The 14553-nt window shown below is 38.2% G+C and overlaps 3 protein-coding genes across 3 annotated transcripts; 2 read left to right on the forward strand and 1 right to left on the reverse strand.

Annotated features, from left to right (window-relative positions):
* Nucleotides 1-3408: 3408 nt before the first annotated feature.
* On the reverse strand, nt 3409-5955 carry LOC106096268 (GPI mannosyltransferase 4). The gene is made up of 2 exons (XM_013263921.2): nt 5628-5955; nt 3409-5568 (listed from the first exon to the last, which is right to left on the reverse strand). Exons 1-2 carry the CDS (start codon nt 5794-5796, stop codon nt 3647-3649), a joined length of 2091 nt encoding a protein of 696 aa, XP_013119375.2. The 5' UTR covers nt 5797-5955; the 3' UTR covers nt 3409-3646.
* Nucleotides 5956-8184: 2229 nt separating this feature from the next.
* Nucleotides 8185-10645, forward strand: LOC106096272 (C-C chemokine receptor type 6). The gene is made up of 2 exons (XM_013263925.2): nt 8185-8879; nt 9628-10645. Exons 1-2 carry the CDS (start codon nt 8245-8247, stop codon nt 10334-10336), a joined length of 1344 nt encoding a protein of 447 aa, XP_013119379.2. The 5' UTR covers nt 8185-8244; the 3' UTR covers nt 10337-10645.
* A 2260-nt stretch (nt 10646-12905) lies between these two features.
* Nucleotides 12906-14492, forward strand: LOC106096292 (protein C1orf43 homolog). The gene is made up of 4 exons (XM_013263959.2): nt 12906-13317; nt 13460-13619; nt 13672-13888; nt 13947-14492. Exons 1-4 carry the CDS (start codon nt 13045-13047, stop codon nt 14368-14370), a joined length of 1074 nt encoding a protein of 357 aa, XP_013119413.2. The 5' UTR covers nt 12906-13044; the 3' UTR covers nt 14371-14492.
* Nucleotides 14493-14553: the final 61 nt, after the last annotated feature.

Here is a 14553-nt window from a genome sequence, read left to right on the forward strand (position 1 = left end):
ATCATAATGGTGTTTAAATTCTTAAAAAGGTTTACTCGTAAAAAAAAGTAAAGGATAAAATTGACCCACCAAAGACGAAAGAAGTCGAAAAAGATCAGTTTAGGAGACAATACCCGAAAAATTCTTTTTTTTTTTTGCACACTCCCTAAAATGACGCTAGTTACACGAATATGAAGTTTTTCTTTTTTTGGGGCTAGGACTTGGGGAAGCCCCGAAGAACACGAATGTGATTGAAGAACACGAATGAGATTGAAGAACACGAATGTGATTGAAGAACACGAATGTGATTGAAGAACCCGAATGTGATTGAAGAACATGAATGTGGTGGAAAGATGTCGTAAGAGTTAATCCAGGGACTCCAGCATTTTACAAAATATGAAGATGGGGCATTGCATTTTTTGATACATCATTCCGTCCAGTATAGACCTTTAGTGCCTGCGCTATAAGTAGATCGAATACCCCAAATGAGGCCTAACTTGCAGGTGGCGTGACTAGAAGAGCAACATGAGGTGATTCGTTGTTCTAATCCTAAACTAAGCCAATAGTAAGCGAAGTTTATGTCTACTGCACTTGAAGCATTAGTTAAGGATATTGGTAAGTTATGGTCTAATGTCAAATGAAAGTATCTGAAATGTATCTGAATGGTGATGTATTGAAAAAGATGGGCCAAGTTGTTTGAATGTCAATTTATTGAGCTTCCCAAGAATAATAGCAAAATAAAAACGTTCAGCTGGGCCGAAATGTTAATAGTCACCACCAAGGATATAATAATCATCCAATTTTATTATAACTCCACTACTATATCCATAGTTATATCTAAACAGGGGCTGGTCTCGATCATATTTTATTCAGGTCCCGAGAACTCATATACAAGTAACAGTTTCACCGAAATTAGGCAATAAATTCGCTTTTTTAGGGGATTAAGACCCAAATTTAGTCTGTATAGTCCGATCTGATTCATGTTTGGGTTGGATGTTGGGAGGCTTAAACAACTCAATATTTCAAATTTCAACGAAATCGGGTAATAAATAAAGTTTTATTTTCTTTAGACCCTTTATCAGCAAAGCGGGCTATATGACAGCTCTATGTAAGTAACGTCCGATTTTTACAAAATCTGGGTCAGCAGGTGGGAGGGTTAGAACAACTCTCTGATTCACATTTGAGTGAAATCAGATAATAATTAAAGCTTTTATGGGCGGGTCTGACGGCATATCGGTCTGTATGAGAGCATTATCTAAATACAGTCCGATCTTAACCATATTCAGGTCAAATGTCGGGAAGCTTAAAATAACTCACTGTTCCAAATGTCAGCGAAATCGGGTAATAAGTGCAGCTTTTATGGGCTCAGACCCTTAACCGGCAAATCGTTCAATATGGTAATTATATCAAAATATAGTCCGATCTGAACCAAATTTGGGTCAGATGTCGGGAGGCCTTAAATTAACTCACTGCTTCAAATTAATATTTCAGCGAAATCAGGTAATAAATAAAACTTTTATGGGCTTCAGACCCTTTATCGGCAGATCGGTCTATATGGCAGCTATATCTAAATATAGTCCGATCTGAACCATACTTGGGTCCTATGTTGGGAGGAGTAAAATTACTTACAGTATCAGATTTAAGCGAAATCGTTAAAAAAATAAAACTTTTATGAGCTTTAGACCCTTAATCGGGAGATTGGTATATATGGCAGCTATATATAAATATAGTCCGATATAAACCATATTTGGGTCAGATGTCAAAAGCCTAAAACTACTCACTGTTTCAAATTTCAACGAAAGCGCATGAAAAATAAAGCATTTATTGGTATTAGACCCTTTATCGGCAGATCGGTCTATATAGCAGCTATATCCAAATATGGTCCCATTTGGCCCGTTCCAGAACTTAACCTAGGTGCATCAAAAATCCGTATCTGTGCCAAATTTCACCGAAATATCTCAATTTTTGAAGGCTGTAGAGTGATTACAACAAACGGACGGACAGACAGACGGACATCGTTAAATGGTCTTAGAATTTTATGACGATCCGAAATATATATACTTTGTTGGGTCAAAAATTGATATTTCGATGTGTTGCAAACGGAATGACTAAATGAATATACCCCCTATCCTACGGTGGTGGGTATAATAAATCTTAACAACAATGCATCACAACATCTATGCTGGAGCGTCAAAAACTGCAATTTCCAAAACATCTTAAATAGTGTGAACGTCAAGATATATGTAAATATGGTCCGATATACACCATATTCGGGTCGGATTTGGAGGCATCAAGTGCAACTGATGGTGATTTTACAGATGTTGGGTGTCCCTGTTATAGGCCTAAGACCTAAAATCGGCAGATCGGTCTATATGGCCAAATATATTTCGATCTGAACCATTTTGGCATCGAAAATCAGCGGGCCTAATAATTAGGTTAGATAAGAATGTAATTCCTTCACAGACTCATTTAGAAAAATGTTAAGTCAATTGTGATACCACAGTAGCGACAGACCAAGGCTTCTGGTGAGAATCGAACTCACGACCCTGCACTGGCAATCTGAGCAATCTACCAACTCGGCTACTGGGGAGGGGATAACCACCGCTGGAAACTATTTCTGATGTTCCAGGGTTCGAAACCAATCGGTTAACTTCCTAGGCGGACAAGTTCACCTCTGCGCTGCGGTGGCCTGCTCGTTTGTAGAATTGAGGGATAAGAAACGCAGCTGCTTAGAGTGAAGCGGGGAGTTCCCCAAGGTAAGGTGATATGTCCGGTAATGTTTAACCATTGTATCTCCTCTATGACAACTAGATCGTAGCAAGATAGGAAGCTTCAGCCACATTGTTCATTACATGTAATGAAGATGTACACCGACAGCCAAACAAAAAGCCCATGACGTACCGATTCTAATCACTAAATATTCCGGTCAGTGGTAAACTATGCAACGTCTTGTTTGTTGATCAAAACTCATTGAAATAAGATTCAAACCTGACACAATTTTGCTCAATAAACTGAGAGTGGCCATTGGTTATTTAAAGGCGCCAATAACTCGCCTTATCATATCGAGCATCATAGGCACTCAGTATTTGTGCAAGAGCCGGTGCCAACCGACCTCTCACTGAGACTCTACGCTGAATACCGGTGATTGTCCACGACTCTACGCTGGATACCGCTGATTGTCCACGACTCCGCCCGGTAGCTCGCAACTAAGCTTCTCGTGACAGCAAAGAACACCATACAGATCGGACCTGGAAGTTCCATCTTGTATGGAGCACACAACTATACCGTGCCGGGAACAGGAAGTCATATCCACCATGTGTAGATTCAGAAACCCTCAACCAATACTGCGAAAAGTAACGCCAACTTTCATTTTATATTTTTATTGAGAACAAAAATGTGATGCACGTTTATGTTGGCGATGGCTGTTGCTTCAATTTTTTCCAAATTTCAAAGATCAATGATTTTTTTTATTATAAAAAGCATATTTAGTGTATAAAGAGAAAATAGAAGGGACCTAATAGTTATGAGTAAAAAAAATTAAAGGTTATCGTGGTGTTTACAGGAATGTTTCATGTAGTAAATTCAACAAACAATTTGTTTGATCGAGTAGCTTAGCCTATCTTTGGTTACAACATTAAAAACTAATTAATAATTTCATTTAAATTAACTAAGTATAACATTTGGAGTTGGTGAGGGTGCGTTTACTTTTTGGTACATTTCGCTTAAGCTCAAACTCGTACAAGGCCAAACCGAATTGATGGACAAACGACGAGAACTGTTTGCTGACATAACTGAAACTGAGTTCGGGAGTTTGCTCCAGGAGACAAGTGCCTTGAAAATCATCTTCTGACCAATGAGGCGGATCAACTATGCCCGGATGCCTACCCAGAAATTGAGGCAAAGCTTCGGTGGACAAATGTGGGTAGAACACACGTCTGAGCTCATAATGTAAGTAAGTGGCATTGTTTTGCACCAATGCCAAATTAAGGTCGTCCGTTAGTGACGAGGGTATGGCCAGAAATAGGCGATATTTAAAATTTTTCGTTTCCTTCTTAAGCTCGCAATGAGACGTTATAAGTCTAATGCGAGCAATTAGCTGTGACATATCGAGGCCTCCGTATTCGTATAGATAGAAATCCTTGCGTTTCCTATACCTTTGCCCAGTCCGGGTATTAAGATGAACTACTTGAGTGCTTGGAATATTTACAAAAGACAGTGGGAACATATAGGTATGTGAGGTTATCAGGTGAATATTTTGATCAGCTGCCTTAAGTTTCACCATCTGCTCAAAATGTTGGGTCATGGGAATAACACCGGCCTGGTGAACAAAGCCATAGAAAACAGTCAGTGCTATATTAGCAAAGTACCAAATTTTGAGCACATAAATTGCCGAAGCTTTTGTACAAAGAATTTTTTCATACAACACTTTCAACCAGGCATGCTCCATTCGAAAGGGATACTGGGCACAAAATCCTGTCAAAAGTTTCGGACCATGCAACAAGATAATGGGATATGTCAGCGGAAGCAGGAATCTTGCTTCCTGGTGATTGATCAGTGACAAAAAGAAGAGCGGTACAAATATGGAGGCGGACATAAGGCCCACAATACTTTGGGCTCTGGGCAGACCCTGATATTCAGCGCGGAAGAAACGTATCATTAGTTGGCCAAATGAAACAAGGGCTATAGCACCCAGAACGCCATACAGCAAGGGAACATTAACCAGCAAATGTATATACTTGGGGTGCAATCCATGCTCTGCTGTATTTTTCGAATCTAGATTATATTTGATAAAATTCCAAGGAGTAAACACAAAGTTGTCTATGCCCACTGCCTTGGTCATAATTTCACCAGAAGTCAAATATTTATAGTACAGGGAATCACACAATACAAATACCAATATAGAGGGAACAGCACTCAAACAGAACAGCAACATTCTTAAATGAAAGTCTGTAAATGTTACACTTTTTGTGCCCATGCCCCTTAGTAGCCAATAGAAAACCATGGGAGCTCCAAATAACAAAAATGTTGGGCGATTGAAAATGCCCACTACGCACAATGTGGACATGGCGAAAATCTTATTAAAGTTATGAGTTGGCAAAGCATTTTTAAGTTTCCATATTTTAACACGTTCACCTATAGATGTGGCTTTGTCATATTTCTCCTCAAGAAATTCCTTCTTGTACACAATGGTGTTAGTGGCAATCATGCATTCGGCCACAAAATACAAAAGCAGAGAACACAATGCCATCTCTATGGAGTTGGAAAAGGTGCGAGTGCCAAATACCAACATGACCCAACTACTGCTTAATGCCAAAAGACGAATTTCATACCTTAGACTGTATAGACTGCACACCCGGTACAAGGCCCAATCATTGGCAAACGATATAATGCAATATATCAAACGGGGAAACACCAAATATGTGTAGCTGCATAGAATTTCTATGTTTAAGAACTCTCTCATATACAGAGCTGCAAATTCTAGAAAGCTCCAGGGAACTCTAAGAAGTAAAAAAGGGAGTGTAATGCTGCGTACCGGCATTGTGTTGTTGAATTCCCACGTTCGAACATGTTCCAAACGAAAATGGTCTCCTGGAAAGTAGGTAAGTAACTATGAGTTATGCTTAAATGGCGTAGGGAAATAATCATACCATTCATCACTTCAATAGTTTGGAAAAATTCATCAGGATGCACATATCCAGAACCAATGAAGACCAGCACAATGCGCAGAACTGCAAAGAAAAGGTAGGTGCACCAATTCTCATCGCTATTCGTTTTCCTTTTATGCCATAACTGATTGATGTTTGTGCTAAGTTTCATTTTTTTATAATTTTCATAAATTCACTACTTTTTTTAACAGGATGAGAAAAAATCAAAACATTGTTTTAGGGATGACGCGACTGGCAATCAGCCATTCACAATAGGTCTGTTCGCGTACTCTTCCAGTAACCATTTACTGGAGATTAAAGGCCAAAACTGTATGAGCGTGTTGAGCTCTAGGTAGATTTGAGTAGGTATCGTCATAAGTAGAGCTGGCAAAGTATCGATGGCACTATCGATATTTAATTTTTTTTACTGAATATCGATTGATATTTTTCCGATGGATACTTTTGCAAAAGTTAATTTTTTTGCAACATTAAACAAAAATAAGCAATCCGACAATGAATGCATCCTTTAAGATACATTCCGCCTACAGAGGGCGCAATTTTCATCCGATTAGGCTAACATATTGTACAATGATTTCTCTCATGACTTCCAACTGACTTTATTAACCTTGGTTTTATTTGGTCTATGCATTGATATTGCATCTATATAAATCGATCTGATTTTTACTTCTCATTTTCGTTTAAAGTATACGTGATGGGAAATTCACGTTAGTATCGATACTATCAATATTAATTGTTAAATCGATAACATGGAATGTTGCGATTATTGATATATTTTAAGCTCTAGTCATAAGCCCTGCTGATAAAATTTACCAATTTCAGAGTTGTATCCAAATTTATTTAGATTTTAAGCCTGATTTTGACAAATAGTGCACCCAATATTTTGTTGTTGGGCAACTGCCACTACTTGTGAATGATATACCTTGGGTTTAACTTTGTTTCTGAGCGCTGCGCTGAAAAACGCAACTCTAAAAACAAATTCCACAAAAGCAACGCTCAAACGATAAACAATATTTAACTTTGATGACACCTTTTCACGTAGAGCAACATCTTAATACCGTCAATCCCGGCCGGCTGTTAACAGTTGTTCGCGTGAAACCACCTTTTTAAATCCTCCTTGGTCCCTTATCATTGAGCTAAATCTTGAAACAGACAGCACTCATTTATATGTGAGAAGTTTGCCCGATGTTTCTCAATGGAATGTTCATGTTCAAATTTGCATTTGATGTTCAATGCTGCAAATAATCTACTGGGATAAAACTCTCTACTCTCTCTCTCAATTACCAAACTATTCCTCTCTCTCACACTCTCTTCTGCTGGCATATAAAGAACGCGAACGATTTTCAGCAACAAATTGTACAAATTTGCAAATTTTTGAGTACACGAATACACCTAATAAGTGCTCAGCTGCTGCCATATCGCGTTATCGACCACCGCCGTGCTATCGATAATCCATAATGAACATGACTATCGGCCACAGACAATCGATTTTTACCGGAAACGAGAGAAGTGTGAATTATCAATTGCTGATAGCAAATCCATAGGGAGGATAGTCTAGCGGGAAATTTTAGCATTCAAACACTCACTTTGCATTTAGAATTTGTCTAAAGCGTACGTTTTGGAGCTCGGTGCTTAGTCATCGTAATACTCAGAGCAGAGTTATAATTGTATATTGTTGTACAGGTTGTATTTCGGTAGTACAACCTGGCATATGGAGACGTACTCTGCCATTTCAATTCAAATCCAAAAAACATACGAATTTTAATTCCCTAAAGTCATTAAAAATCAAGTTAGGATAAATATTGTCGACTATCACAGACTAACTAACTGTAAATGTTCAATGGGCAGCTTAAGGGAATTTATTTCCTTTCGCTTTCCCCCAGCGAAACCTTACTCCCGAAGAGAATTTGTCAAGAATCGTTGACACCACATGCAAGTATGTGGCTACAACAACAACAACATTTTCATTCTCTTTATGGACATTTCACAAATGTTTCGCGTTATTAGTTATTTGTAAATCAATTCAATGGCCCAAAAACAACTGGACAATCAACTAAAATAAAATATTGCAAATGAAATATATTCGTCACAAATGACGGAGTCTATCACTAACAACATTTATGAGTGCTTCAGCTTTGTAAAAACTTCTATCTAGGCGATGTAGTTATACGACACGCTATTTAATTTCAGTTGTCATGTTACAATAAGGCTCATTATCGTCAGGAGAAACCCCTGTTCTATAAGGTTGTAGTGGTTATATCGCAAAATGACTTGCATTTTTTTCCAAATATAATGATTTTTTTCTCTCAGAATTCCAGCAAACTATTACTCTGTTTTGCTGATTTAGGTAAACAAACGTTTCGTTATCACTTACCCTGGTAACTTTCACTCGATACATATCACCATGCCCTTATATCTTCTGTGTGCCTGGTCAGCCGGTTATTATCATATTGCCACAGATAATTTTATTGATAGATAAACAAATATGATAATCAGCAATAAAAACACCGAGAAGAAGCAACAGGTGCAGCGGCAATCCGTCAATGAACCATGGCAAAACAGTTGATTGATAGACCTTAACACGCGAAGTTCCATCCAAAATATGCAATGTATCGAAAGTACAAAGACATTTGCCACAACAACCATAACAACTTCGTTAACAGCTGTTCTATTATCGTCTATATCTCCGGATTCCTCGTTATCTAAGGAATCTGATGAGAATGTCGAATGTGTTTGGAGGAGAGGAGAACTGTCTGCTGTTGATTTTGTGATATATGCATTTGTGGTGCCTTCGCTGGCCTTTTTTGGGCTCTGTGCGAATTTTATCAATGCAATGGTCTTTATGAGACCCAAAATGACACCCTCCGCCTTTTCGTATTTGGCTGCTTTGTCATGGTTAGATTGCGTCTCATGTATGCTTATCACATTGACAGCATTTTCGCGGAGCTTCTTCTACTCCAGCAATTTCTGGATGGCCTACGATTTTCAATGGCAAACTCCACTTTTTGGTATAAGCACCGGGGCTGCCAATTTAATATTGGCCTGTGTTAGTCTGGATCGTTTCATTTACTTGCGACGCATGGGGAATGGTACACCAGCATTTTGCAGGCGCATTGTAGCCCGACACATGATAGTTGCCGCAATACTTATAGCAATTGCGATTAATATGCCATATTTCTTTGTATTTGTGGTCAATGATGATGGGTCCTTTGAGACAACGCCGTTCTATTTTTCCAAGTAAGTAACATCTGTCAAATGCATGACTGCCTGCCTGCCTGCCTGCCGGATATGTAGCAATCGCCTTCTATGAAAATGAGCGAGTGATACATGTGTATTTGATATCAACTGATTTGTTATTTATATTACTACCGTTATAAATTACGTTGATTGACGCGATAAGATAACGACCTTTGGTGGAGTCATGTAAAATAAACGCAGCGAGCGAGGAATGATACCAATAGCCAACCCCACACAGTATCCTTCATTAATTTGCGATTATTGATTAAGCGCATAATCACACACTACGTAAATTACTGAAGACTAGGCCATTCCGAATTAAGGGTATTTAGTCACGCTAGGATAAGATTATAAGAGTGTAGAAATGTAGTTGTTTTGGAAAAAAAAGTTTCGAGGGGCTATGGCTTCCCCGCTGAAATATCCTATTGAAACAATCACAGTTTTTTATTTCAAAAAATAACTAAAGTAACATCAAGACCTCTGCAATAAAACTCTCGTTCTACTTTCGTCTACAATATGACTAAATAAAAAGGCAATAGAGACATTCAGGCAGTGGGATCAATTCTTATACGATACAGGAATCACTTCCCGAATGCCAACAAAAGGAGCCAAACTGATTACCATGGTCTTGTAAGGTCTTTATACAGTCGAAAATTAGCAACTATTACTTTATTGTGTATAATAGGATTGACATTTAAACCACCTCGAAAATGTGATTTCATTAACCCCCAAATTTTACTACTTTCAGATATTACATGGTGCACAACTGGCTGACATTTGTTCTTCTGACCCTACTACCAGCGATTTTCCTTATGGTCGGCAATACAGCAATACTAATAGCCTTTTGCAGGTGGACCAAAAAAAGTAAGAAATGCAAAAATTCAAACTACTCGAAGACAACAAAGAACCGCTACAAACATCAAATGAAGTTGACCATAACGATTCTGATAGTTATAACGTTATATCTGGTTGGTGAACTGCCAGCGCATTTAACATCAAGAAAATGTGCTGTTAATCTGCTCTATGGCGGTGATGTAACCAAGGTTGACTTTAAAACCATGCAACAGCTAGAAGTTATTTGTATTACTCTGAATGCCATACAACTTTCCATGAACATCATTGTTTATGCCGTTATAAACCCTTCGTTTATGCCAGAATTTTTCGATTGCCTTAAGGGAGTCTCGGATGTATGTTTCAAATATATGGGCATTACCTACCTAGCCAATTACTGTGGAACACTAAGATTCTTCCAGACCAAAGGAAAGGAACAGTGTGAGAAACCCATACCGTGCAACAATGAACTTTGTGCCAATGCAATTGAGGTAGATTGGCAAGATGAGGAGATAATGGGAAGTGAGAATAACAGAAATCAATGTGACATTGAAATCTCAACAATAACGCCCGCACAAATGAGAGTAGCCTTTGATAACCCCACGTTTGTTATAGACTCAAAATAATTAGTAATACATAATTCTTAAAAAAAATAAAAAATAATGTATTAATTAATGTATAAATTGTTGGTGTAACAGTGCGTCATAAACTGTGGCGGCAGCCCTTGCCGATGAGGAACTCCATCGGGCCAATCCGGTACGTACAACCGGCTGCCATGGGATTGTCTCGTGGTTGTGAAAAAGGACGAGTAACAAGTAAAAGCGTGCTAAGTTCGGCAGGGCTGAATCTTATATACCCTCCACCATAGATCGCATTTGTTGAGTTCTTGAGGATAAAATAAAACAAGTTATAGTCCGATTCGGACCATAAATGAATTGAATGCTGAACATTGTAGAATTCATTGTGTAATATTTCATTCCATTCGTATAAGAATTGCGGCATGTAGGGGCTCAAGAATCAAAATCGGGAGATCGATTTATATGGGAGCTGTGCCAAGCTATTGATCGATTCAGACCATATTGGACACGTATGTTGAAAGTAATGAGAGAAGCCGTCGAATAAAATTTCTGACAAATCGGGTGAGAATTGCGCCCTCTAGAGGTTCAAGAAATCAAGATCACAAATCGGTTTATATGGCAGCTATACCAGGTTATGTACCAAATTGTGCCATACTTAGCGCAGTAGTTGGAAGTCCTTACAAAACACATCATGCAAAATTACAGCCATATCGGACAAGAATTGCGCCCTCTAGTAGCTGAAGAAGTCAAGACTCAGATCGGTTTATATGACAGTTATATCAGGTTATGGACCGATTTAAACCATACATAGCACAGTTGTTGGAAGTTATACCAAAACACAGCGTGCAAAACTTCATTCCAATCGGACGAGAATTATGCCCTCTAGAGGCTCAAGAAGTCAAGACCCAAGATCGGTTTATATGGCAGCAATATCAAAACATGGACCTATTTGGTCCATTTACAATCCCAACCGATCTACACTAATAAAAAGTATTTGTACAAAATTTCAAGCGGGTAGATTTACTCCTTCGAAAGTTAGGGTGATTTCGACTGACAGACGGACAAGGGCAAGGCTAGATCGACTTAAAATATGTTCGGCTAGATCGACAAGAATATGTCTACTTTATGGGGTGCCAGACGCATATTTCGTGGTGTGACAAACAGAATGACGAAATAAGTATACCCCATCCTATGGTGGAGGGTATATAAAATCTGTTCATATTTGCCAAGTTGCAGGTCGATTTCTATAGTGCCCTTCCTTTTCTTATTTTTCCCTAAGTTTGAAGTAACATGTATCTGAAGTGCGATTAATGACAAAGGATTCCCACAATCCCTATTATATTATACTTACTTTGATTGGGTTTGGAGGGATTGCAGATTTCATATATCGTTCCTGGATCTCACTTTAAAATTTTTTTGCGTGTTCGTTTCCAACTGTTGCACCGTTAACATCCATCCTGATGGAATCCTGATTCATTGGATCAAACCAAGTCTAGGTACAAATGTCACTGAAATTGGTGGTGCGCCTTATAAAGTGTCTTGCCCGTATATTTCAGCAACGTATGAACATGCATCATTTTCTGTTTCAAAAACATTGATTTTTTTTATAGACTAAACACTTGTTAGGTATAAAAAGGTATTTAAGTTGTTTTATTTTATGTTTATTTTTGCAAACACACAAATCATCCTGCGCAAAAAATGATTTCCTACATACTGAGAGAATTAAAAATACTTAAAGAGCATATTTCACACATACTGTCACATTTTCATTTTGGACATCGCTGATCTAAATCTAATGGCCCCTTTAGACGGCACATCTTGATCGTACTCATCGTGTGTACGTTTGATAACAGCTTTTACCAAAAACGGTACATCAACAAAAATCGGACATCATAATACCGTCAAGCCTGGCCGGCTGCGAACAGCTGTTCGCGAGAGACCACCTTTTTAAAACCGCCTTGGGTCACTTGCGAAAACATAAAGTGGATAGGTACCATGAACATCATTAAGGATGTAAAATAGGAGAAAACGAAAAACAAAGAATCAATATTAAAAGAGAACATGTTGACATCCTCAATGCCAAGTGCTGCAAAAAAGTAAAAAAATTATATGTTGGCTGATCACTTGGCTTAACCTTATTCAGTGAATTGTGATCTAAAGGTGAAGTTACATACCATGCGCAGCACTCATGCGTACTTGAGCAATCTAATGTGCTCGCTTGCATACCATGCACCTTTAGCCGCGAATTCTTTCTAAAAATCAGCTTATTTCCAATGTTAATTTCAATGAAAATTGGCAATGATGTGGTTAAATATGATTTTAATAATATAATTTCCCTAGTTTACGATCTGCAAAACTATTTTTGAGCAGTAAACATATTCTAATTCAAAGTTGAGAGTTCGTTAACTTATTCCGTCAGTTACATGCGTTCATTTACTGTGTTACTCACACAGTACAAACCAAACTTAATTTCTTCTGACAAGCACGCATAAGTGCAGCGCTAGGTATGTATCTCCACCTTAAAACTAATATATTTTTTGTCAATATATGTGATGGTCCCATATGAAGCCCATTTCACTAGATATCATTATAAAATAATTAATCGTGTCCTGGCAACTCTATACTCTGGCAAACAAACAGCTGAGCGAAAAAATAGCCAAACAATACAATGTAATTAATAGTATTGAAAAAAAAAATTGCAAAATAAAAGAAATACTTAATATTATCTCAGCTGAAGGCGAAAACATATTTTACACATGTCTACGGAGAGTCTGTCTTGGTTGCGATTGAAAGAAAACGATAAAACTGGGGCTCTGTTCAAAACTCCACCCTTGCCAGTCACAAAAAGTGTTGTACGAGACCAAAGCAACAAAATGGAGCAACTGTCCGGTGTTATGATCATTATTATCATAGGTGGTGGAGTATTGACCTTTGTAATGCTTTTCATATTTGCCAAACGCCAAATAATGCGTTTCACCTTAAGGAGCAGAAGAGGTCCCCATGTGCCAGTGGGAAATGATGCAAAGAAGGTATGCACAAACAATGTGGAAAAAACATCTTACATATCTGCCAATCCTATCGCTAAAGGCATTATATTGATCTTTAGAAATCAAACTAAAAAATCTTGATTTGGTATGTCTCGGTTACAAATAACTGATTTTTTTCTTTCAGGCCTTAAGGCGGGAAATTGAACGTCGTTTGGACTGTATTCAGAAAATTGCTCAAGAACCAAAACTATTATGGAACGATGACAAATATATACTGCAGTGTGACAAACCCTTGCCCACATATTATTATCGTATGCAGGCAGTGGACGATGTGAAGATATTAGGTATGCCCCAAGTTCGTTAAGAAACACAAAACCTAATGCTTGTTTTTTTCAGAACGTGAAATTGCTGAATGTGATGGTGCAACACGTCATGCATATGATAATCTGAGGGCATTTCTATTGACCACACTGTCATCCTGCCTCAATGGTAGTGGACAACGCATGATTCATCAGTTTTGCGATATGTATGAACGTGCTCGGCACGATCCTAATGAATTCGGCAGAGAAGAATATAAAGAATATCACAGAATTTTGCTGAAACTTATCGAAGCGTAAGTGTTATTGTAAAAATCCCATAAAAATTGAATATTTATCATGTTATTATTTCAGAGCCAAACAGCTGAAGGAATTCCATAGTTCTCGTAGAAGTTCTCCCGCCCGCACACCTAAGAAATCGAATAAAATTCCTTCACTACTTGATCCGTCGCGTTTAAAACCTCCACCTGTTTCGGCTACTCGCACCGTAGGCGGCAACTTAGCCTCCGGGCCTTGTGAGCTAACTGGACATCATTCCAAAGTAAATTTGACACTTGGCTTACAGGGCCGAGACATGGATGAGTGTGAAATTGTAACAAATCCCTTGCATTTGGAGACACCAGCCGAACGTGATATTATAATACGCAATCGTATAAAAACACCGAATTTAGATGATATTGTTAACGACGATGCCGAAGAAGATGACGAGACAAATGAGGGAGGCGACGATGAGATTATGAGCATTTCATCCGTCAAATTGAATAGCAACAATGTATGATTAATAGTTTTCATGTAAGATACGAACCAAAGTTCTATTAGAGTGTAGAAAATGAACCAGGTCTATAATCAGAATAAATAAAAACAAACATTCCTGGTTGCAAAAATATGCCCAAAAAGAAACCACAAGTTTAAAACGTTCAACGAAATTCACAAAATGGCCGCTTGAGGGCGAACAACATCC

Source organism: Stomoxys calcitrans, chromosome 5, assembly GCF_963082655.1.
Source record: "Stomoxys calcitrans chromosome 5, idStoCalc2.1, whole genome shotgun sequence".
Classification (NCBI taxonomy): domain Eukaryota; kingdom Metazoa; phylum Arthropoda; class Insecta; order Diptera; family Muscidae; genus Stomoxys; species Stomoxys calcitrans.

What these genes read in the sequence shown, in the direction of transcription:
- LOC106096268 (XM_013263921.2), bottom strand. Translation starts at nt 5,796, where the DNA reads ATGAAACTTAGCACAAACATCAATCAGTTATGGCATAAAAGGAAAACG. An exon ending in AACTATTGAAGTGATGAATG is followed by an intron (nt 5,569 to 5,627) that starts GTATGATTATTT and finishes CCTACTTTCCAG; the next exon opens with GAGACCATTTTCGTTTGGAA.
- LOC106096272 (XM_013263925.2), top strand. Translation starts at nt 8,245, where the DNA reads ATGCAATGTATCGAAAGTACAAAGACATTTGCCACAACAACCATAACA. An exon ending in ACGCCGTTCTATTTTTCCAA is followed by an intron (nt 8,880 to 9,627) that starts GTAAGTAACATC and finishes TACTACTTTCAG; the next exon opens with ATATTACATGGTGCACAACT.
- LOC106096292 (XM_013263959.2), top strand. Translation starts at nt 13,045, where the DNA reads ATGTCTACGGAGAGTCTGTCTTGGTTGCGATTGAAAGAAAACGATAAA. An exon ending in TGGGAAATGATGCAAAGAAG is followed by an intron (nt 13,318 to 13,459) that starts GTATGCACAAAC and finishes TTTTTCTTTCAG; the next exon opens with GCCTTAAGGCGGGAAATTGA. An exon ending in GGACGATGTGAAGATATTAG is followed by an intron (nt 13,620 to 13,671) that starts GTATGCCCCAAG and finishes TGTTTTTTTCAG; the next exon opens with AACGTGAAATTGCTGAATGT.